Source organism: Drosophila serrata, unplaced genomic scaffold, assembly GCF_035046125.1.
Source record: "Drosophila serrata isolate PLE 108 unplaced genomic scaffold, ASM3504612v1 contig_184, whole genome shotgun sequence".
Classification (NCBI taxonomy): Eukaryota; Metazoa; Arthropoda; class Insecta; order Diptera; family Drosophilidae; genus Drosophila; species Drosophila serrata.
In genome coordinates this window covers 4,198,986-4,221,047 of record NW_028257082.1, presented here as the reverse complement: position 1 = coordinate 4,221,047, position 22,062 = coordinate 4,198,986, and the positions used below count along the sequence as shown (strand labels likewise).

The 22,062-nt window shown below is 42.3% G+C and overlaps 1 protein-coding gene and 2 long non-coding RNA genes across 8 annotated transcripts; 2 read left to right on the top strand and 1 right to left on the bottom strand.

The window, feature by feature from the left end:
• Nucleotides 1-2,090: 2,090 nt before the first annotated feature.
• On the bottom strand, nucleotides 2,091-17,473 carry Usp15-31 (Ubiquitin specific protease 15/31). Of its 4 annotated transcripts, none has more exons than XM_020943779.2 (7): nucleotides 16,334-17,463; nucleotides 7,875-7,958; nucleotides 6,268-6,492; nucleotides 5,928-6,197; nucleotides 4,040-5,861; nucleotides 3,184-3,974; nucleotides 2,091-3,119 (listed from the first exon to the last, which is right to left on the bottom strand). In XM_020943779.2, exons 1-7 carry the CDS (start codon nucleotides 16,961-16,963, stop codon nucleotides 3,069-3,071), a joined length of 3,873 nt encoding a protein of 1,290 aa, XP_020799438.2. In that variant the 5' UTR covers nucleotides 16,964-17,463; the 3' UTR covers nucleotides 2,091-3,068. The 4 variants fall into 4 exon arrangements, with proteins under 4 accessions (XP_020799438.2, XP_086684353.1, XP_020799421.2 ...); XM_086828227.1 differs by having other exon boundaries at nucleotides 3,184-3,971; XM_020943762.2 differs by lacking the exon at nucleotides 7,875-7,958 and having other exon boundaries at nucleotides 16,334-17,473.
• On the top strand, nucleotides 8,883-11,012 carry LOC147644364 (uncharacterized). Its single transcript, XR_015270634.1, has 2 exons — nucleotides 8,883-10,368; nucleotides 10,571-11,012. It is a non-coding gene; the product is annotated as an uncharacterized LOC147644364 (long non-coding RNA).
• On the top strand, nucleotides 14,242-18,642 carry LOC147644363 (uncharacterized). 3 transcript variants are annotated; one of them, XR_015270631.1, is made up of 3 exons: nucleotides 14,242-14,380; nucleotides 16,009-16,043; nucleotides 18,154-18,407. It is a non-coding gene; the product is annotated as an uncharacterized LOC147644363 (long non-coding RNA). The 3 variants fall into 3 exon arrangements; XR_015270632.1 differs by having other exon boundaries at nucleotides 18,157-18,296; XR_015270633.1 differs by lacking the exon at nucleotides 16,009-16,043 and having other exon boundaries at nucleotides 14,257-14,380; nucleotides 18,154-18,642.
• Nucleotides 18,643-22,062: the final 3,420 nt, after the last annotated feature.

The window sequence follows — 22,062 nt, the reverse complement described above, 5'->3', positions numbered from 1 at the left end:
AGTTTCTATGACGTTAATAAATCTGCATAATCAGTTTAACATTTAAAGAGGTTCAATTTTTTATCGAATTTTTGGCAATTTTAATGATGTAACCCCTTATAAAATTTCTAAAAATTGGAAAATTCTGAAAAAAATAGATTTCGACCAGACATAGCTGGGTCGACTGTCCTGTTAATGCTGATCAAGAATATATATGATTTATAGGGTCGGAAATGACTCCTTCGCTGCGTAACAAGCTTCGGAAACAAATTAGAATACCACTTTTTTGTCAATATTTATTTATATTATCATACCACAATTTGATCGAGCAAAGTTTAAAAAATTCATAACTAAGCCAAAAATGCATTAATTTTAATTCGGAAGGCTTTCCTGTATTATATTTTAGAAAGGTAATAAAACTGCATACTCGGAAATGACTCCTTTGCTGCGTAACAAGCTTCGGAAACAAATTAGAATACCACTTTTTTGTCAATATTTATTTATATAATCATACCACATTTTGGTCGACCAAAGTTTAAAAAATTCATAACTAAGCCAAAAATGCATTAATTTTAATTCGGAATGCATTCCTATGTTAGTTTCTATGACGTTAATAAATCTGCATAATCAGTTTAACATTTAAAGAGGTTCAATTTTTTATCGAATTTTTGGCAATTTTAATGATGTAACCCCTTATAAAATTTCTAAAAATTGGAAAATTCTGAAAAAAATAGATTTCGACCAGACATAGCTGGGTCGACTGTCCTGTTAATGCTGATCAAGAATATATATGATTTATAGGGTCGGAAATGACTCCTTCGCTGCGTAACAAGCTTCGGAAACAAATTAGAATACCACTTTTTTGTCAATATTTATTTATATTATCATACCACAATTTGATCGACCAAAGTTTAAAAAATTCATAACTAAGCCAAAAATGCATTAATTTTAATTCGGAAGGCTTTCCTGTATTATATTTTAGAAAGGTAATAAAACTGCATACTCGGAAATGACTCCTTTGCTGCGTAACAAGCTTCGGAAACAAATTAGAATACCACTTTTTTGTCAATATTTATATAATCATACCACAATTTGATCGAGCAAAGTTTAAAAAATTCATAACTAAGCCAAAAATGCATTAATTTTAATTCGGAAAGCTTTCCTGTATTATATTTTAGCAGAGTAATAAAACTGCATACTCGGAAATGACTCCTTTGCTGCGTAACAAGCTTCAGAAACAAATTAGAATACCACTTTTTTGTCAATATTTATTTATATTATCATACCACAATTTGATCGACCAAAGTTTAAAAAATTCATAACTAAGCCAAAAATGCATTAATTTTAATTCGGAAGGCTTTCCTGTATTATATTTTAGAAAGGTAATAAAACTGCATACTCGGAAATGACTCCTTTGCTGCGTAACAAGCTTCGGAAACAAATTAGAATACCACTTTTTTGTCAATATTTATTTATATTATCATACCACAATTTGATCGAGCAAAGTTTAAAAAATTCATAACTAAGCCAAAAATGCATTAATTTTAATTCGGAATGCATTCCTATGTTAGTTTTTATCACGTTAATAAATCTGCATACTCAGTTTAACATTTAAAGAGGTTCAATTTTTATCGAATTTATTATTTATCGAATGATGTAACCCCTTATAAAATTTCTAAAAATTGGAAAATTCTGAAAAAAATAGATTTCGACCAGACATAGCTGGGTCGACTGTCCTGTTAATGCTGATCAAGAATATATATGATTTATAGGGTCGGAAATGACTCCTTCACTGGTTTTTTTAACATTCGACTAAAAGGTTATTTAAATAAGTAATCTGAGTATATTTCTCAAGTTTTAGTCAACTTATTCTGACGTATATTATATATATAAATATATATATTAAATAATCTTTTTTTCCATTACATTCATTCGATATCTTAAACATATCAATGTATTTAATATAGATAACTCATAAAATAGAAAAGAAAATAACATATTATATAGAGTTATATTTAGACTTTCTTTGCCTTATCGATAGTGTTTGCCATCCTTATATAACTTCTGTAAGATGTTTCCCTTAATTAATATTTTCCATAATAAAAAACCAGTTTTCATATCCAACAACTTCACGTTTATTTACGAATACACTGTGAACATTTTATATCGTAATAAAGTTCCTTCTCTCTGCAGAAAACAATGTCGTAGAGTCTTTATCAATATAATGTGTTTTGGTGTAATGCTTTCTTCTACATGTAGAATACATTATTCATAAAGTAATATTTATATATATATTCATGTGTATATATCTTTTTGTTTGTATATATAGATCCGCATTATAAACGCCCCCCCAAAACGCAGCCAGACCTCGAATTGAAAGAAGATTTCATCTGCAGTTGTGCCAGAATTGTATACATATGTGGTTGTGGAAAAGTTACACGATTTTAGTAAATAGATTAAATATATATATATAAAGAAATCAAGTAATTAAAAAGAATATACATAGGTACTAGGTTCTAGGTCTATAACTATTCGCATATATTGTAGTCTGAAACTTGGTTTCGTGTACAAAAAAACTAAACTTAGGTATGCCAAGCACTTCATCGTTACGTCAGAAATGGTTTTTGAGAACTATACAAGAGGGGGTAGAACCGGGTGGAACAGGGGGATCTAAATCAAATAAAATTGTACTTCATCTTCACTGTTTTGGCTCAATAAATATCAATTAAAAGCAATGTGTCCATGTATTCGTTAAGAGAAATTAAGAAAACGCATCCTCGTCGAATAAATAATCTTAGGGCTTACGGCTACGGTAGCGGGCGGGCTCCTCCTGCCTTACTACTCAAGTTTCCTCTCAACTTTTCAAACTTAATGCAATATTGCAACTATCGTATATATGAGTACATATCTTAAAAGTAAACACAGTTGTATAACATCTTCTCCTTCGCAATGCTTATCGCTCCGGTCGCGAAATATCATATAAAGTAAACTTTAGGCTTATAGCTATATAGTGCGTTTGTGTATGTTCTGTTTCGGTTTCGGTATCGTTTTTTTGTCTATGCTCCGTTCCCTGGATCATAATATCGCATCTAATTCTTGGGTGAAACGGTGATGAGTTTGTGTGGCGTCACCGGGGAGATCTGTAACACAAGAGGTTTAATTTAATGCGAAATCTTTTACTAGGTTTGTTAATCTTGTACTTACCCATAGGGACCTGCCCATGTATGAATCATCATCATCTTCGATGAGTCCCGCCGGATGACGGTGACCCTGCTGATCGATCAACAGCAGTGTGTCCTTGCTGCACGTGTTTGCCGTCTTGCGTAGCAGCGACGACAGCGTCTCCGTGTAGTTGGAGCTTGTGGAGAAGGAATGTCGCAGGCTTAGCTGCTGCTGGTGGTGTGTGGCATTCTCCACCGCTGATACGCTGCTCCTGGATCCCTGCCAGTTGTGATTCTGCAACACCTGCCGTGACAACTGCAGGCTGGAGGAGAGCTGTGGCGTATTACCGTTGCCATTGAACATGGCCGAGGGCGTGCTCATGTGACCGTTGAACTTATTTTGCAGCGTTGAGGCTGCCGTCACCGAGGTGCTCAGCGATCTCGGCGAAGAGCGCGATGAGAGCGAGCTCTGGGAGGAGGAAGAGCTCGAGGAGGAGCTCACATGGCCATTGGTCTTGGCCTCGGCGGTTAGTTCGCTATCTGCAGGGGCTTCGGATATCATGGCCTCTTTCGGTTCGGGTTCCTCCTTCTTCTTCTCCTCCTCCTCCACCAAATCCGCACAATCTTCGTCCATGGCAAATATGGGAGTGACTTCTTCTACGGCCATCGCTTTGAGTTCATCTTTTGCTGCTGCTGCAACTGGGACTGGCTCGGTCTTGCTGGTCTCACTTATGCTGGTATCCACATCGGCATCGGCAAAGGCGATTTCTTCAAGGTTGAGCTCATGTGTTACTTCTAACGGCTTCTCCTGGGCAGCAACAGTCGTGGGTTCTTCTGAAATATAACCAAAGCATTGGGTTAAAGAGCTTCAAATCTTTTACCATCAACAATCCACTTACCTTCATCATTTTCCTTGCAGATTTTAGGTATATCAACCGGCTTGGATTGAGCCTTTTCAGCCACCGCTGCTGCTGGCGTTTCGGTGGCCTCATTGGAACCCTCCAACTTCACCAGCTCCTTTTCCTTGCCAGAAGTGGAGGAGGCCGAAGACGAGGACGCTGGTGCTATACGCGACACCCAGTGATCACCCGAATTCGAGCTGGAGCCGGAGCACTCGCCGGCGTCCACACTGCGACGCTGATAGAAGAGCATGTAGGCCTCATTGTTGATGATGTCCTGCTCGATAGCGTCTTCAGGCACCTTGCTCACCCGCGTGTCGTCGAACTTGTACCACTGGCGGTCGTAAGGATTCTTGCAGGCGGCCGTGTAGTGGCCAGTCTCCAGGGTATCCCCCTGATGATAGCACACGGCGTACAGATCGTAGCGCGTGTCCTTTGGATCGCAGCGTGAGTTCAGTGTAGAGGAACGCGAGTCGCCAGAGCGGCCACGCTTCCAGGGATTCGAGCCCAAGCCAAGGCCCAGTCCCGCTCCAATTCCAAGCGAACTGCTGGCGCTTTCATGGACGCCGCGAGCCAAATGCGGAGACATATCGAAGGCGGTAAGCGGAAACTTGACCATGGTGGTCAGCTTGGCCGCCTGGGGACCTTTGGCCTGGTGCTGTCGGAACCGCTTGAAGTGCACCACCAGAATATCCGGAAGCGACCACAGCCCCAACGTCTTTACCACGGGCAAGTACTGCTGGCAATGCGGGCAACGCCAGGCGTCCTCGGCGCTTAGCGTCTCCGCTTTTGTGTAGTGCTCCAGGCACTGTTCTAGGGTCAGCGAGGCGGTGTCACTGGGTTTGCTGGCACTCAGCCTGGCCACGCTCTCGTGCTCCACAACGGCCTCCTCAACATCCTGATGTTTACTGAGAAAATGCTCCTCAGGTGAGCTCCACTCCAGCAGCAGCTTGATATGCTGCGGTCCCGCCTCCGAGGAGAGCACGGACAACGCCATGTCGATCATTTCGGTGAGCAGCGGATGCTCCACTTGCTCCAGATAGGTGTCCGGATCGGCGGACGGGTCCTGCAGCCGTATCCTAAACATCTCAGCTAGCGGCGTGGCATAGGAGAAGACTTCAGGCCTAAGCAGCGGCGCCATTTCGCGTAGCATCCGCTTCTGCAGGTCCTGGTAGGAGCAATCACGCGGCGCCTTCATGCTGAACGGAGCTCCAAACCTCGTGATATCCTTGCCGTCCTTCGCTCGGTATACGTTGGCCACTAGGAGTAGTAGGTCCGCCTGCGATTGAGCTGCGGCTGGAGCAGGAGCAACTGTCGCTGCGGGAGCTGTCTTATCTGACGTCTCGGTCGGAGTTGAGGACTTGGGAACCGGCGTTGGCTCCGGCACCTCGATGCAGTAGATGGTCTCGATGCTGGCCAGTGTCTCCACCGGTTGTGTGTCGTAGAAGACGCGCGTAAATCCCTCGGCGTTCAGATCCACCAGCACCATGCGGGCTCCATCGATGCCTGTGTCCGTTTGCAACTGCTCTCGCAGGGCCACGATCGGTGATCCAGCTGGAACTCGCAGGCCCATCCGCACCTGGCGCGGTACTTGCTTCATGTAGACCACCGTGACAAAGATCGTTTGCTGCGTGAGCTGCGGCAGCTGCACGGAGATACAGTGGAAGGGATCGAACGTGTTGGACTGCTTCTCGCAGCGCGGGCAGGTGAGCGAGGAGCGGAACTGGGCCTGGAACACGGCCTGGACGAAGCTGTTGTTGCACCGAATGTGATTGGCCAGCGTCTCGGCGGCGATTACCTCATCCGAGCGCCCGTACGAGTTCTGCGCGGAACAGGGAAGAGAATGCGTTAGGCGCGATCTTGGTATCCAACTAGGTATAGTTCCCACCTTGAGGCTTTTGTAGCGCCGCTTGCTGGCCGTGTTGAGGTCCTCGTGCACCTTATCCAGCAGCCAGAAGAGGAACTCCTGTGCATCATGCTGCGTGGAACTGCGGAACTGTGTGCCATATCGATCCACCACGGCCTTGAAGCTGGTGCTATGATCACTCTCGTTCTTGCAGGTCCACAGAGCCTTTAGCACGTTGGCCAGCTGCTCGGTGAGCTCACCCTTGGTGCCAAACTTGCGCGAGTTGATCTTGTTGCGTCGCTTGAGGTCGGCCTTAAGACAAGATAAAAGATTTGAGATTAGTAAGGAGTCTATTTGGTTGTCTAAAGATCTTTGTAATTACCTTATACTGGTCTAGGACAAAGTACTCAGCCAGTATGTCCGTGTGGCTGAGGCATTGCAGCACCGCGTTCATGAAACATGTATTGCCATGGTTCTTCAGACCCATCACACCGGGCGTTTGGTCCGCTGGCCACTGATAGCCGCCAATTGGTGGCACTCTCTCCCCGCTGCCTGGTGCTCCTGCTGCTCCTCCATTCGCCGTAGATCCCTGACCATGTTTGTTCGCCTAATGGGAGATGGGGAAAGAGTGGAAAACAGAGAACTGTGTTAGTCGCTGGGGAATACAAATTTGCCGCTCAAGAAACTCGTTTCCAGAGTGCAGTAGAGTGGAGTGGTTGGGAAGGGGGACCAATTGGCGATTGGGTTTCAATTTCGTTGCCAATTAAAAATGGTTTAGCGCAGCTCGCCGACATCAATTTGCGATAAATGAAGAAATGAATTTAGAAAACAAGCCGCAAGAAAAGAAAGGCCTGTCTGGCTGTCGAATAATAAAATACTCTTTTAATAAAATGTAAATAATAATCGTTTAGCGGATATTTATGATATGCAAATGAGTCAAAGATTTCCGCGAAAATGTCTCTCTCTCTATATACATATATATTTAATGAACCAATTAGGAGTACACGTAGTCAATAGCGAGGGGTCTAAGGAGATGGGTAAACCTGGATGGGGTGTGTTTGGGTTCAATCGTCTGGAAAATTTCGGTGTTAATCACCAAAGAAATCGAAATTGTTTGAATAGGGATCTAGGAAGGGAGGTGTGTCTGCCAAATCAAATTCCTCTACAGTAACAAAATTTTCCATAAAACAAAATAAGAGCAATGCGAAAGATCTTTCCTATGAAAGCAAAGCAAACAAATAATAATACAATACAGGCTCTTAATGGGGTGCAATCTCTTGGTCTTTGTGCAATTGGCACGGCGTCCAAATATGAATTTACGATATTATAAACACGCTCTGGAAACACACGAGTGCCTTTAAGGGGCTCCGCGTTGCGTTTAGCAATGAAATTTTGTGGATTATGAAATTGGCGAGCATTCATTCCATCGCCGGAGGTCACTCTTGGCGGTCGTCAATGCTAAGTGGGCTTATGTGCATACATATTTCCCGATTTCTCTAGGAAATGCAACAAGAAAATATGGTGACGAAAGCGGACAAAAGATGAGTAAGTATGGGGCTAAAAAAATTAAAAAAAAAAGAGGTAACGTCATCGTTCGCGCGAATCGATGCCAGCTGAGAGATATATGAGATACGAGTGTGTTTTACCAACAACAAGAAAAAGCAAAAATATCAAACAAAAAGCCAGCAAATAATGGATTCAATAGAGTCAAACAACAGCAACTTACAAAAAAAGTGGGCAAGCGACCGAAAGAAGCGCAAATCGAACACAAAAAGCCGGTTTTTTTGAAAGCGAAAACCCACGCAAGATAGGAAACAACAAAAACAAAAATAAAAGGCTAAATAACTGGCAAAGAAATCAGCAGACGGCCAATGGTAAATTGGCCAAAAGGGAAATAAATCTCTGTGTGGGCAGGGCAGGGCAGGGCTGGGTGATTATAACCTCTACCAGGAGGCTAGGCTCTAAGCCCACTGATTAGATTTCGGGTACCTCTTTTCTGCGCCAGCATCCGGTGTAAAATGGCACGATATCTATGAAGGCGATGCGATTCGCTGGCGAGTTGTGCTCCTCCGACTAAGACGAAGATGCGGCAGTCCGGATAAGTGGGCAGGAGGAGGAGCAGGAGGAGAACATAGAGAGAAAGAGGAGTGTTCAGTTAGCTGGGGGGTTCGTCTCCAGGTGACAGTTAGCACAGATATATATATATTCAAGCTGCCACATCATGGTGCAGCACAAAAGTTCCCAAGACATTAGCCGGGATTTCGTTGTCTCATTCGCTTAAGCTTAGTGACACCATCCATGACAAACCCAAACCCATTCCCATTCCCATTTCCATTCCCATTCCCCTAGCCCAGAGTCTTCGTTGTTGTTTCCAAACCGAAGAAGGAGGACGTTGTCTTTGGGTAATTGTTGCTTTTGTTGGCTAGCAAAATTGACATTGAACTGACGTTGACTGCATCGAACAAATGCCATTTGTATTGTGTTCCTCCTCTGGTTTTTGGGGGAGTGAGTGACCATATTGAATGGCGGCCAAGTGCCTGCTCTCAAGTGCCTGGCTTCCATACAAAAGATGCCCCGCAAAAGGGCACGAACTTGGGGGCTTTCCGCTCTCCACTCTCCCAGAGGAAAAACTTAAGCTTTACACTTACCCTACCTAACCTTGGTTCGATTTACTTAATAATTAAGAGGCGCTAAGCTAAAAGGGTTCCAAATTTAAGCAGCTCAGCTCATTAGAGGCAAACCCAATTAAAATGGGCCCGACCATGATGTAAGCTGAGCCAAAGCCGCGGATTAAAATGGCAAAAACAAAAAATAGAGAAGAAGAACACAGAAGCGAGGTATGGCAGAGGGTTCCAGGTTCCACAAAAGCAAAGCCTCAATAAATAAATTGAGTGGAATTTGTGAACCAACGCATGTCCAGATCTCTATTATATATATATACGTATATGGTATATATATCTGCGCTGACCTAATCGCGTTGGTCAGACCGCTATGCGAAGCATTTCTCACACAGCTGGAGACGACGTCGGAGCAGACTTCAAGACGTTGCGCATACGCCCCGTTCGCCGGCCTTTCATTCCACTTTTACATACAGTTTTCCTCGCTGGCTTTCGGCTGGTTAATTGAGCCAGAAATGCGGAGAAGGCATAGAATACTCGGGCCACTTGTCTCAATTTGCGCCGGCAATTTTATCATCATCATCGTCATTATTATTTATAAATTTAAGCAAATTTCTCTGCCTTTTGTTTGTATATACGGCAGGCGGGCGGTCGGGCGGTCGGTCGGGCATCGAGTGGCCCCAAATGTTTTTCTTAATGTATCAAGTGTCGCCTCCTCGTGCGCCTTCGGCTACCAACTAGTCCATCCCCCAGCCAAGGCTTTGTTTACATTAACGTATTCCGCTTAACTTGATGTATCGAATTATTGTGGCCGCTTCTCGAATTCTTTGCTGCCTTTTTGTGTATTATTTTCCTCTTTTCATTTTTTTCGTTTTTCATTTCAGGCGGCAGCAAAAATTCCATTGCGCGGTGTGTTTATGCGGCCTGAGCTCTTGTGATAAGGCCCAGCGGACCAGATAACTTATAAATACCATACTGCACTGCACTCTAGGTATTTGCCTTTGTCTTTTTACGTAATAACCAGCGCCACTGGATGCAGATACCTACTATATATGTATCTGTATCTGTATCTATAAGTCGCTGCTGTTACGCTTACGTTTTTATTAAATAATTGTAAATAATTGAAGATAATTGCTGAGCCACGAGACTATTATTACCGCTCAGAGAGAGAGAGAGAGAGAGATCTTGGCCAGGGCATGAATGAAATTGGCCCAGAGAATGGGGTTTGCGATTGAGTTCGATATTGAGACCGATCTGAAAGCCTAACTGGAATCAACCCAGAGTTCTCCTACCGGTTGGACGGCATTTTATTAATGGGCCAATCGAGCAGACTATTATTAGAGAACCCCCTCGATATATATATAGTATATGCCTCGCATTATCACAAGCCATCCGTCAATCGTGAAATCGCATTCGATTCTCCGAGTTTAGCACTGATCACGTGACACCTGTGATCGCGTCACCATTATTATCTTTGATTCCAGTTCCCGCCGAGATTTATGAGCTTCAAGGTTGGGATTGCGGAGAGAGATATGAACTTGACTTGGCTTTATGGTTTCAACGTGCCCTGGCCAGACGCAATCGCTTTATTGCCACCTTTAACCACCTTCTAGCAAAACTAATTAGATCTATTGTGTTATGCAATTGCCGCCCAGTGACTCTCGCACGCGGTTAGCACCTTTACAGGGCGCTCTCACGCCCCCTTCTGAAAAGAGGCGCGATTACGTGGCACAAGCTCTGTCAAGGTTGCGCCCACAATGGGCTTCTAATCAGGCCACCTTGCTATACGAGTCGCCGCCGCCGTTCGTCGTCGTTTGTCGCTTATCAGATACTCACAAGTGCTATCTACATATACAGTGCGTGGCGTAAGTGTAACACCTCCGAGGGGGTGCACTCTCCAGATACGAGTAATTAATAACAAAGAACCATTCCCGATGTCACTTATAGTGATAGCATTTAGCTCTCATTCATGACAATATTTAATGGCCCTCATTCAGCCTGGGTGTCGTGATCACTTAATGATTAAATTAAATACGTAACTGAGTTATTGTTTGTTTTGTATTTTAGCAAAACTGGATTCCTGGGATGATTCAACTTCTACGAGGAATTAATCTGATGATTGAGATTTCTAAATCGAACACATATTTCAGGTTTCTTGACTTGATTTATGTGCTCAGTCCTACACTGCTGGTCGGCACTGTTTCGCCTGTATGAATTCTGTCAACTTTAACTGATATCTGACGTTCGGTCTGGACTGGCTATTTTTGCCAAGTCTAAGGCCCACGCTTCTCAAGGCAAGGGCAAAACGCTTGACAGCAGACGCGACCAGCGATTAATTTGTACTTTTCACTTGGAAATTTTGCCGCATTGTATGTGTATTCTTCATAAGTAGATACAGTTAAAGAAATTTGAATTTTAAGGAGTATTAACATTGAGTTTATGGAATCGAAAGGAGTGTTGAACTTTTAACATTAATTAATAGTATTTCTTTAGGATGTATAATGCCGTATATTCTGAGGAAAATGCATTTATTTAAATTTACATTTCGCTTTGAAATTTCATCGAATTTCGGGTACTGTAAAAGGGGGTTTTTGCACACTTAAAACTAAATTAATTTTTCAGAAGGAGAGACAAAATAAAGATTTTAAGCAAGGTAACAAATTATCATGAAAGAAGATTTATACACAATTTCCCCCCTTAAAGATACTTAAAAATACATTTCCCAGCTGTAATATATAACTCTAAAGCGCTTTAAATATACCTCCTTCCGACCTTCTCCTACCTAGTTTAAAAAGTATCCTATATTATAAATATTTTAAAGGGTATTATCATTTCAGTCAGCATAGAAAAACTTTCCGAGTTTTTATAAATGTATTTATGGCTTAGTTATGGTAATTAAGCTGGAAGATTTGACTTCCCAAAGATACATTGTTTTAATTTTTTCCAAAACAAAAATGAACTAAAACCTTTATCACATGGCAATTGAAAACCCATTGGTTTTTTGTACTGTGTACCTTATATGGTCGAGAGAGGGAGGCCCCTGTGGACTACTGGACTACTTGATGACGGATTTTGGAGTCTTTATGGCCATATATTATGGTGATGGGGCGACCTGAGAAGCGCGTAATTAACTCTGAATGACGTGGTTCGTTTTTTTTCCACATACATATATATAAAGATATAAAAACAAACTAAACACGAAACAAAAAAAGAGTAACGGCCAATTAGACAGCCTAAGCGCCGAAAACATAATTTTTCACTCCCCCCAAATAAAACACAACTAAAACTTGAAAAAAAAAGAATGGAATACAATACAATGTACCGGCATGGCATGGGGCGGCCCCCTTGAAACCGAATGTTAATTTCAAAATGATTGTTTATGAAAATAAACGTGCCGTTGCCGCGCCGGGCCATGGAAGTACAAAAATAAATGCAAAAGTCTAAAAATTCTGAAAAACATTTTTTCAATTAGTTTGATCTCAATTGATTTTACCTTGAAAGCGAATTGAGCGAAAGAGGGAGAGATATATAGAGACAGAGAGAGAGACAGCGAGAGAGGAGGCACTAGCGAGTGCAAAACGTGCGAGGCAATCCCAGCAAAAAAAAAGGCAACAACAATAGGTAGCCATAGTATTCGCAATAGAAATAACAACAATTCGCACCGTTGTACAACAGCAAAAGTTACGTGTGAGCTGCTACAACTACAACTACTGGGGCGGAAATACAAAATGCAAAAAAAAAAAACATGTATAGAAAACAACAAAATCGCGTATAGTAGCCCCCCCCCCCTTCCCGTTTTGGAAAGCCACCACCCCCCTCTTCGTGCACTTGAAATATCGTAGAAAAATCAGCAAATAGTAGCGTATAAACAGTGACGAAGGTGGAGGTGTTGTGTTTGTGTATGAAAGGTATGGGGAGGAGGGAGGAACTGCAAGCACACTCTGTTACGTACCAATCTAGGCATCAACAAGTGCAACAAAAACAAAAACAACAATAATAGCAACAAGAACTGCAATGACGGCAAACTAGAAGCAAACAGCAACATGAACCACAATTTAGCGGGCGGTTTAAAGAGCCTAAAGCTTACGGAAATAGAAAAAAACTATATAGATTGCACGGGGAGAAAAGTATAAATATGAACAGCTGTTAATACTAAGAGATCTTAGTTGTTTTCATCGAAGTTCGATCATGATTGGTTGCTGTAAGTTCAAGGTAGAATATAGACAATAATAGCCGTTCTTAAGGTCATGAGCTAAAGGAAATATGAATGAAATTTGTACCAACTGAACTTTTTAGTCTTGAGAAATATATCTTAAGTTGGTTTTAATATCTCTGTTATAAATAGTAAGTATTTTTGGCCAATATTCTTATATTTTATAGTTAAGAAAAACAAAACATCTTGATACCATATTGTTATTTATCATTTTCTCAACTGTATTTATCATAAGGAAAATTCAACTCTTTCCAGGTATTATAATTTTAAATAAAATTAGAAGGGTATAAGATTAAACTACCCTTTTTCTGCCTTCATGTCCACCTCCTCTACTTCACGTGTTGTACTTGTTATTGTTAAGATCGTCACACACTCAGAGTGTCACTTTTGACTTTTCCGCCATAGTTTTTCCTCCCTTTCCCCCTCCGCACACCATTTTCATTTGTTGCCATTTGCAATTTTTGGCATGCAATCTTTAATAAGGCATATTATTGCTGTTGCTGTTGATGTTGTTTTTCCCCAGTTCTCGCCGTGCGATTTCGTTTTTTCTTTTTCCCATTTCGCTTTTCCGCTTTTCGCGCTACTATTGTATGTGTACTGTGTGTTATTCAAAACTGGGCTTCTGAATATAATCAATGCGAAATGCGCAATGCAAGCTGCGAGAGAGAGCGGAAAAGTGCGAGATACGAAATACCAGCGGCGTGAATCATAAATCACAGCAATTGTTTACAATGAGGTAATCGCTGGAAGCGGCAAACAGCATTAACAACAATGCTCAATTGCCACATAATGTCATTAAGAAATTATACACAGACAGACCAACAGACAGACGCAACCTTATAGTAGTGCGGACTTGTTGATCGGCTTTGCCACCAACTGTTTTTCGGTATTCACGTATTCAGTTTTTCAGTTTTTCATTTTTCGCTGCTGTTTCATTTTCTTTTGTCGGTGAAAGGTGGCAGAAAAAGACAAAAGGTAAACCAGACAGACAGCAAAAGCAACTACAACTGGCCAAAAAGTCTGTACCCCAATTTAATAGCTATAAAGCAACAACAGCAACAGTCAGGCAAATAAATATATAGTAAGCCGAGCTTTCCAATTCTCGTTAAAGTGCAGCTTCCCCGGCTTCGAATGGCTTTAACAACAACAGTAATGACTTCGAACACTACCAGACACCGAGTAGTTTTCATTGAGCTCTTCACGTGCTCCACTCCCCCAATTACCCCAATATCAAACACCCGCCATTGCCGCTTGTTTCGCTTTTGAATGAAATTAAAACTGTTTTCGTATGCGTTTATCGTTCTGGAATTCAAAGCGCCAAAAAGGTCAACTGCACTATGTCCATAAGGTCTTGCCCTCTACAATTAATCAAAAACATTACAACAGCAACAGCAATCACTAGGAGAGACAGTGGAGCTTCTTGAAGAAGGAAATTGAAATAGGAAGTGTAAGAAATGGTGTCACATTTAAGTCAGTTTAGAAAGTATAGTATAGAAAGTATGGAATAGCAGGCTCTGAAATACTTTTCCTTTGGGCATTAGCTTAGTTTAAAAATAAATAATATTCTCTATACAGAAAGTCCCTCATTGTAGATTAATAATTCAACTTGGTGAAATTGGACTGTCTATAAAGTGATACGCTCACACACAAGCTGGACACCCTCAGTAAGTATTATTAGATCAAATTGAATTCCAGAAGCCACGAATTGCTTCCCATTGAGTGGAGAGGGTTTAGGAGATAGGGCTTGAAAGAGGAGGGAGCAGGGAGGAGAAGGTTAAGGGGTGTGTCATTGTGCCCTGCACTTGTCTTTGGTGCTTCTCTCCCCCTATGTAAGAAACTCGAGACAAAAGCGTGGCACACATTTGTCAGCTTGCGCCTCTCCTTGCCGGGAGTTGCGATTCCCCAGTGGCGGCAAAGAGGCCCCATCTCTACCCGAGGCACTCCATCATTAACTGTGTTGTCTCGCTCCAGCAGCGCACGACCTGAAAAACTCTTGTTTTTTATGCCTGCCTTGCTCGCTCGCTTGCCTGTTTGTTTGTTTGTTTGTTTATTATAGCCCGAGTCGAGAGCCGGGAGCTGGGAGCTGGGAGCTGGTGGAGAGCAGCAACAAATGTTGCCAACATTTACACACAAAAATTGTTTGAACAATTGCTGTCTGCAAAACAAAAGGCGCCCACCTACACCTAGTTACAGTACCCTCCAAAAAAAACCCTCTTTTTTGTTCATCGGAATAGCAACAACAAAAATTATGATAATAATGAGACAGCAATTGTTTTAAAAATTAAATTAATTTCCATTCGCTGTACTCGTAAAATTGCTGCCGCCTGAAGAGTGTAGAACATTTGAGATACACTTCAAAAAAGCGCAATCCAATCTATTTATAGTTTTGTAAACAAAGGCTTTTTTTTATCCGCTGAGGGAACAAAGAATGTGGCATGATATATACGTATGTATATATATCTATATAGATTACCATACCGAAACTCCCTACTACCCGCAAGAAGGCAAAGTCCCAATAAGCCGCTTTTCGGCACGATACATACTATCTCTTATCACCGGACCCTGGGCTCTGGCAGTGACTCAGCCCAGCAGAAAGCAAGTGAAACGTGGCAAAGGGCGATTCGTGCCCAGTGCTGACTAGTACTTTATAGTAATGACACACGAAATCTGAACAATTCAGGGCGAAATGCAGTGCTCACAAAAGAAGAACGATGCCAAATCGGAGACAGATGCTGTGCTGCCGTGACAAAGACCAAAGAGCAGACGCACGAGACATGAGCAAAACAAAGCCACCGATAACGCACTAAACGATGCCTTTCATAAATACACAGCCCAGGCTCCCCCTGATAAGAGCCATTGTGGAGCACGGAGCAGGGAATATGGAGTGTCAGCAAGGCGGCACAGAGTTGCGAGCTATTAGAAGCTGCACAACGAACAAAGGAAGGGGAAAGAAAGAAAGAAAGAAAGGTGAAGCACACGTTGACTGCAACTATATGTGAACTACGTTTATGCGCTTACCTTAATTGCAAACAACAGACAGCCTGCAAAAAGTACACATGGCATTGTTACACTTTCTTGTTTGCTAATAATTTAAGCACAATAACTATTGTTATGCCAGCTAGTAGATTAATCAGATGAATAAAACTGATCTTATTGCAAATATGGTACTGATTAGGGGGACCTAGGCTCATATTATATCATCTTCATTCTTCATTCATAGAAAGTCTCTAAATAAAAACGATTATTACGGATATTAATTTGAAATATTTCTGCTTCATTTTCTTCAATTTAGGCATCTTATTGGATCATTGTAATAAATAAATAAAGGTATGAAATTTACATATTAATGCAATAATACGACCGTAATGAATACTATTGTTATTAAAATTAGAGCTGCTTCTACTGTGCTTCATTTAGATATTGCTATAATATTTGTTCAAATATAACTCTGACATGACCAAGATAACAAAACGTTACATTTCTCCCCACAATAACTTCTGATATAAATTTATTCATTTATTATTTATTGACGCATAAACCCAGAGAAAAATATCTGGTGAAGTCTTCTAAAAACAAAAAACCCCTTTGTTTTCTTTTCGTATTTAAATGGAACTTACCACAACATTCACCGTGGAGCTCAGATGCTGGGCGATCCGGTTCAGAAACTTCCTGAAGGACGAGCGACGCAGGACACGTGTCCTCTTGTTGTTGTTGTTGTTGTTGTTGTTATTATTATTATTATTGGCGGTGGTGTTTGCATTGCTGCCACTACTGTTGTTGTTATTACTATTGTTGGCATTGATGTTGGCATTGGCGTTGACCGTCGTCGGAGCTTCGTAGCTGCTGAGGGATACAATGCTGCCGGAGCGACCACGTCCTCCTCCCACGCAGGACGATATGGCCGTATGGCTGCCACGTCGCTCCGCGTTATCCTTGCGGGATCCGGTTGTGCCAGAGTCCTCGCCCAATTCGCCCGTGGCCGTCGATGTTTTGAATTTACGTGACCAGCGAAAGGGATTGCGTGGCAAGGAGAAGGCGCGGCGAATCTTTTTGGCGGCATTCGTGCTCTTTTCCTGTGACGCCGTGATTGCTGTTGCTGTTGTTGTTGTCGTTGTGGCTACCGTTGCTGCTCCTGATTCCGTTTTTGTTGTTTCTATTGCCGTTGTTGTTGTGTGGGTGGCGGTGGCGGCAGCGGCTGTGGCGGCGTCGCCCTCGCTCTGCTCTCTTCGCTCTTTTGTTGTGCCCATATTCCTGCTTCGCCTCGCTGCTCGCTCTCGCTTTCTCTCACTATCTCGCTCGCACACTGAACACACCGATTTTCGTCACATATATTTACGATATAAATTGCACTGACGTAGGACGTACGCGTATGTGGTTGTACTAAACTATAACTAACTCGAATTGACCTTTTTAGCAGTGATTAATGCACTTAATTTCCGATTTTTCGCCCCTGCTTTCTTTGGTTTTTTTTTTTTTGTGTGTCTGCCTCCGCCTTTCTGCTTCTTCTTCCACTTCTTCCTGGTGACCCACTCCCACTCCGCGACGGTTGTTTGTTGTATGCAAATACTTTCACTTTTTGGCGGCGGCGTCTGCGGTCGGCCTGACACGGATCGGATCGAGTCGATCGGGCGAGTTTGAACTATTTTTCTAATTTTTTAGCCGCTAGCAGGCGGCGGCGGAGAATCGTAGGGTTGTTGAAAATATATCAAAATACTTTTAGAGGTGTGGAAAACATCGATGGAGACATCGATTCATATTTTCTAAATCATCGATGTTTTTGACCAATCGATGTTTTCGTGCCGTCTATCGGTGTCAGTGGGGAAGTTTTTATTTAAAGCCATTAGGTTGGCCACACTAGTCACAAGAACTTGGGAGGTGAGCGTAATGAACATTGTTAACAATATGCATTAACAATAAATAATTTATATAATCGCTTATCGAATCGTCTATCTATTTGAAAGAAACGGGGTGGCCAGATCAATAAAATGCTGCTACTTTCTTTGATAGCTGACAATGGCAGCCTGCTATAAACTTCTTTCGTTAAAAGGCACACTACGTACGTAATCGTATAGAAAATGTAGTATACTTTACAGATTCATTACAAATCCAGGATGTAGAACTTGTGTATAATGATGTATCCTTTTAATTTTACACGTTCTTCATGTAAAATAAACTCTATATAAAAAGAACAAAACATTTAAATACATTTTGATAATAGAATGCTTAATTTTATTGTCTAATATTTATATTAAAATAAAAATGCTTGTAGTTTAAGTTTTTAGTGTCGCATATGTTTGTATTCCGGTTTATATTGACACATCATTCCATGCAATTTCGCTTGACTGCAGCTTATGCTCGTAAAAACTTTTTAGTATTCATGGTTTTGGCATTAACGACAATTATGGCTCTGTTTTATTTTGTTTTTCTTTCCCACCAGCAGCGACGCCGGCAGAGAAGAAAGCAGCGTTTTCCGTTAGGCGTGGCTGTGAAAAGAGATGGGAGCCGGAAAGTCTCCATGAAAACGTCAGCGAGAGTCGACCAATCACAGGCCGCCGCAGAGCGACTGCGCCAAGAGAGCGCAAGAAAGAAAGATAAAGAAGTGAGAGAAACCAGTTTAAGGAAGGGCGTCGCCAAGGGGGGATGGGGGTGGCTGATAAAGATGGCCGTCGGCAGAGAGAAAACAAAAAGAAAGCGAGAAAGAGGAAGATGGCAGAGGCAGAGGCAGAGGCATCGCCTCAAACTCAAAGTCACAATTATGGGGCACTCATTCATTGCGGTGTATGATGCAAACAGCATACTTGCCCCCCGCCCCAGCTCTCCCCCTTTTTCCCCACCATTTTCACTTGAGTTTGCTGTACAGTCTGGCTTCTTGAAATGAAAATTTTTGTAACTAAAAAGTAAAGAGAAAGCTACATTTGTTTCTATATTTGATATAGGTTTTCAAATTTTAAAAGAAATCCTATTTAGTTTTTACTAAATAGTATAATAGGATTTCTTTATTATTGTTTCTTTATAAAAACAGCTTATAGTTTTAATCTTTTTTAAAAGAAATACATTTCCTAAAAGCAACTGAATAATTCATTAAAACAAGAAAGAAAGGTACCTTCGAAAAACCGAAATGTCTATACCCTGACAGTGAAAATCTCAGTCAAAAATGCATTAATTTTAGTTCGGAAAGCTGTCCTATGTTAATCTGTATTATATTAACAAATCTACATACTCAAATTAATATTTTAAAATCAAAATTTTTCACCAATTTTGTAAATTTTAACGATGTAACCCCTTATAAAAATTTAAAAAAATGGGTAAAAATTTTTTTTTAGTTCGTCATGCCTAGATCGATTCGGCAGTTAATGCTGATCAAGAATATCTATGATTTATAGGGTCGGAAATGACTCCATCAATGCGATTAATGTTTCTAACTAAAATTTTGATACCCTGCAAGGATATAAAGTGTGTAGAGATTTCCAATTTCTCTATTTGTGTTTATTTTATTTACCTATTTAAATTCATTCTGTGTAAGGCAAAAGCTATATTAAAAATCCAATACAAAAATAAACTTATATAGAATAAAATTGGCATCTTGTATCATATCTCAGCAAGAAGTTCCTGTAAGTTAAATCTTGTTAGTTACTAAAGAAGCTCTTCTGTGCTCACAGCTTCCCCCTACAATGCGTTTAATCAGGAGCTGTTTTTGGGCAGCACAAGGAGCGGAAAATGAGGGAGTGGGTGTCGTTCTCCTAGTTGACGAGTTAACAGCAATTAGATGTCGACGCCTCTCGCTGGATTCGCTTTATTGGAGGTTTATTGAGCGGAATCCCCTGCCACCTCCTGCTCCCTGCTCCCTGCTCCTGGTAATTATTTTTCGGGGGTGGCTTTTCCATGGAAGGGATAAGGTGCAGGGATGGAGGGATGGAGGGATGGACGGGGTGTCAGTTGAGTTCACCCGCTGACATTAATTGGTTGTGTACGAGCCAATTTGGCGTAAAAGGCGCTAAATTGATTGCCCTGCGGTTTTAATCGATGCGCATTCATTCCAAATCACGCACATTTATCACCCGTTGAGCGGGCAGCCACCCACGCATCCTCAATTCTTTCATTCTTGTTTTTGGGCCACAGAGGAGATATCGAAGAGATATAGATATAGAAAGGCTGTGTCGCATCTGCGCCGTTTTTATAATTGCCGGCAATTGCTGGCCGCTTCAAAGCAATTAACTGCTGAAACTCGGAGGCTGCCGAAATCAAATACGGCCTTTTCCGGCAGCTTCTGGCTATAAAAACCCGTTATATAACCGGACCTCACTTTGCCGGAATTCGCAAATATGCCATATCTATCTACCTGGCAATTGTTTTTCCTTTCATTTTCCGCCGTTTTTTGCCGTTTTTTTTGCAGCCTTTTCTTTTTGTCTCGCCTTTGGCGTTACGCGGAAGTCGTGGCTGTTTTTTAGCCAACGGATTGGCAAGAGGTAAAAAGGATAATGCAGGAGAGTTTTCCGAGGAAATGCCTTTTCGTAGGGTTATGAAATTTTACGCAAGCTGCTGCAATGCTAGGGAGGACCCTCTCGTCAAGGTCTCCGACGCAACTGGACACAAAGGGGTTCTGCAGGCGGTGAAAGGATTTAGCAGGAAGTTTCAGCGCAGCCTCGCAGGATGTGTCCATAATTGCACGCAATCAACGCATAATCCTCGCATCATCTCCGCAATTTGGCTGAAGAAAAAAATATAAAACCTGAGTTAGGGCTAAAAAGAAACAACGCATCGCGGAGAGGACAAAAGGGGAAATTCGCCGCTGACTTGTTGACTTTGTAGCCTTGACAGGATCTGGCCAAGGGCTGACAGGTATGGCTAAAGGATTCGCTAAGCCCGCCCCCGTGCATCCAATCGGGGCAACTTAATTGCCAGAAATTCTCAAAACAAACGAAAACAAACAAATAAACAGAAGGGGGCGATGGGCGAAAGGATTGAAAAGGATTCAGGATTCAATTAGCCCCTTGCCAGATTGACTTTCTGCGGATCATCTGGGGTAATCGCAGTTAATCCGGTTACTGGACTTCGCCTAGCCTGGACGGAGACCGAGAGAGAGAGAGAGATACCGGCAGGATCCGTGGCGGCGTGTCCTCCTGGCAGAAAGGATTAGGGGCGGAGACAGTGCAGAAGTCAGTTGCAAATGCGAAAGGATTAGAGCTGAGAGACGGGTGCAGGTCAGCAGCAGGAGCAGGTCCTCGGCGGTTTCTGCTGCGGGTAACGCCCAGAGAGACCGCCCTAATCCGTTTACGCCTCGAAATTAATGCAAACATTTAGAAGGATTATCGCCCTAAAGGGGTTGACTGGCCCAGATCCAGGACCTGGTCCTGGGTCCTGGGTCCTGGTACCGAATCCTTCGATTCAGCTGAACTGCGCGGGCAAGAGTTGGGCCCGGCCATAAAAGCATGATAGGATTGCTAATTCGCCGCTACTTGTTGGCCATTCTCCTGCCATTGTCCCGCAGCGGATTTGCCAATCTCAACTGCCACTTGGCTGCGGTTCCAGCCGGGTTTCTCTGACATGGAAGAGGTATCTCTCGAGCGTATCAAAAGCCGCGGCACAATTATGCGTTTCAGGGAAGTGATTAGGCCGCAGATTAGAGCCAAAGAGTTGACAATATTTTGTGGATTAGTCTCGGACTAGGACACACAGGTATGCGAAGTATTTCGCCCTCTCGCGCTTATCATTACTGTATATGTGATCTTTGTCAATCCAGTTTCACTTCCTGGTGCCTAGTTAGTCTGATCTACACTTTGATCCTTCTCAAGGACACCAGGAAGTGGCGCAGTGCGGAAGTCCTGCAGGCCACTGGCCTCAAGTGGGCCGCCCAAAAGGATCGCCGCAATCTCAATTAGCAGGCGCCAGTTGCCCTCGAAGCGGGCCCACCATCAGTCAGACATAAAAAAGATGCTCACAAGGAGCTTGATAAGGGGATAAGTAAGATACAGATACAGATACAGATCCATATGCACTCTAAGAAATAAGAGTCAAGTTTAAGATGGTAAATTAAGAGTCTTCGTATTTATCAACACTTCATTAATTCAAGTTTCTTAAGATGGTCTTGAAACCTATCTATTTAGTTATAATTCTCCATCAAAACTATTCCAAATTGAACTCCCTTTTCATGTAAATATTTCTCTCTCTGCATAGATATTCTGGATATGAATTGCAGTTGTCCACATGAATGTATCTTAAGTGCCTGAGAACTGTGAAGTGAAGCAGCAATTATGTTGTCGTCGCTTTGATGTGCCCTGGCCTCGCCTCCACTTGGAGATACAAATACAAATATGTATCTGCGGCTGCATCTGCGGCTGTGGCACTC

Excerpts from the sequence above, each read along its gene's own strand:
- Usp15-31 (XM_020943779.2), bottom strand. The coding sequence starts at position 16,963 with ATGGGCACAACAAAAGAGCGAAGAGAGCAGAGCGAGGGCGACGCCGCC. Across the intron at positions 3,975-4,039 it reads CTGCAAGGAAAATGATGAAG|AAGAACCCACGACTGTTGCT; the intron begins GTAAGTGGATTG and ends GTTATATTTCAG. Across the intron at positions 3,120-3,183 it reads ACATGGGCAGGTCCCTATGG|ATCTCCCCGGTGACGCCACA; the intron begins GTAAGTACAAGA and ends CTTGTGTTACAG.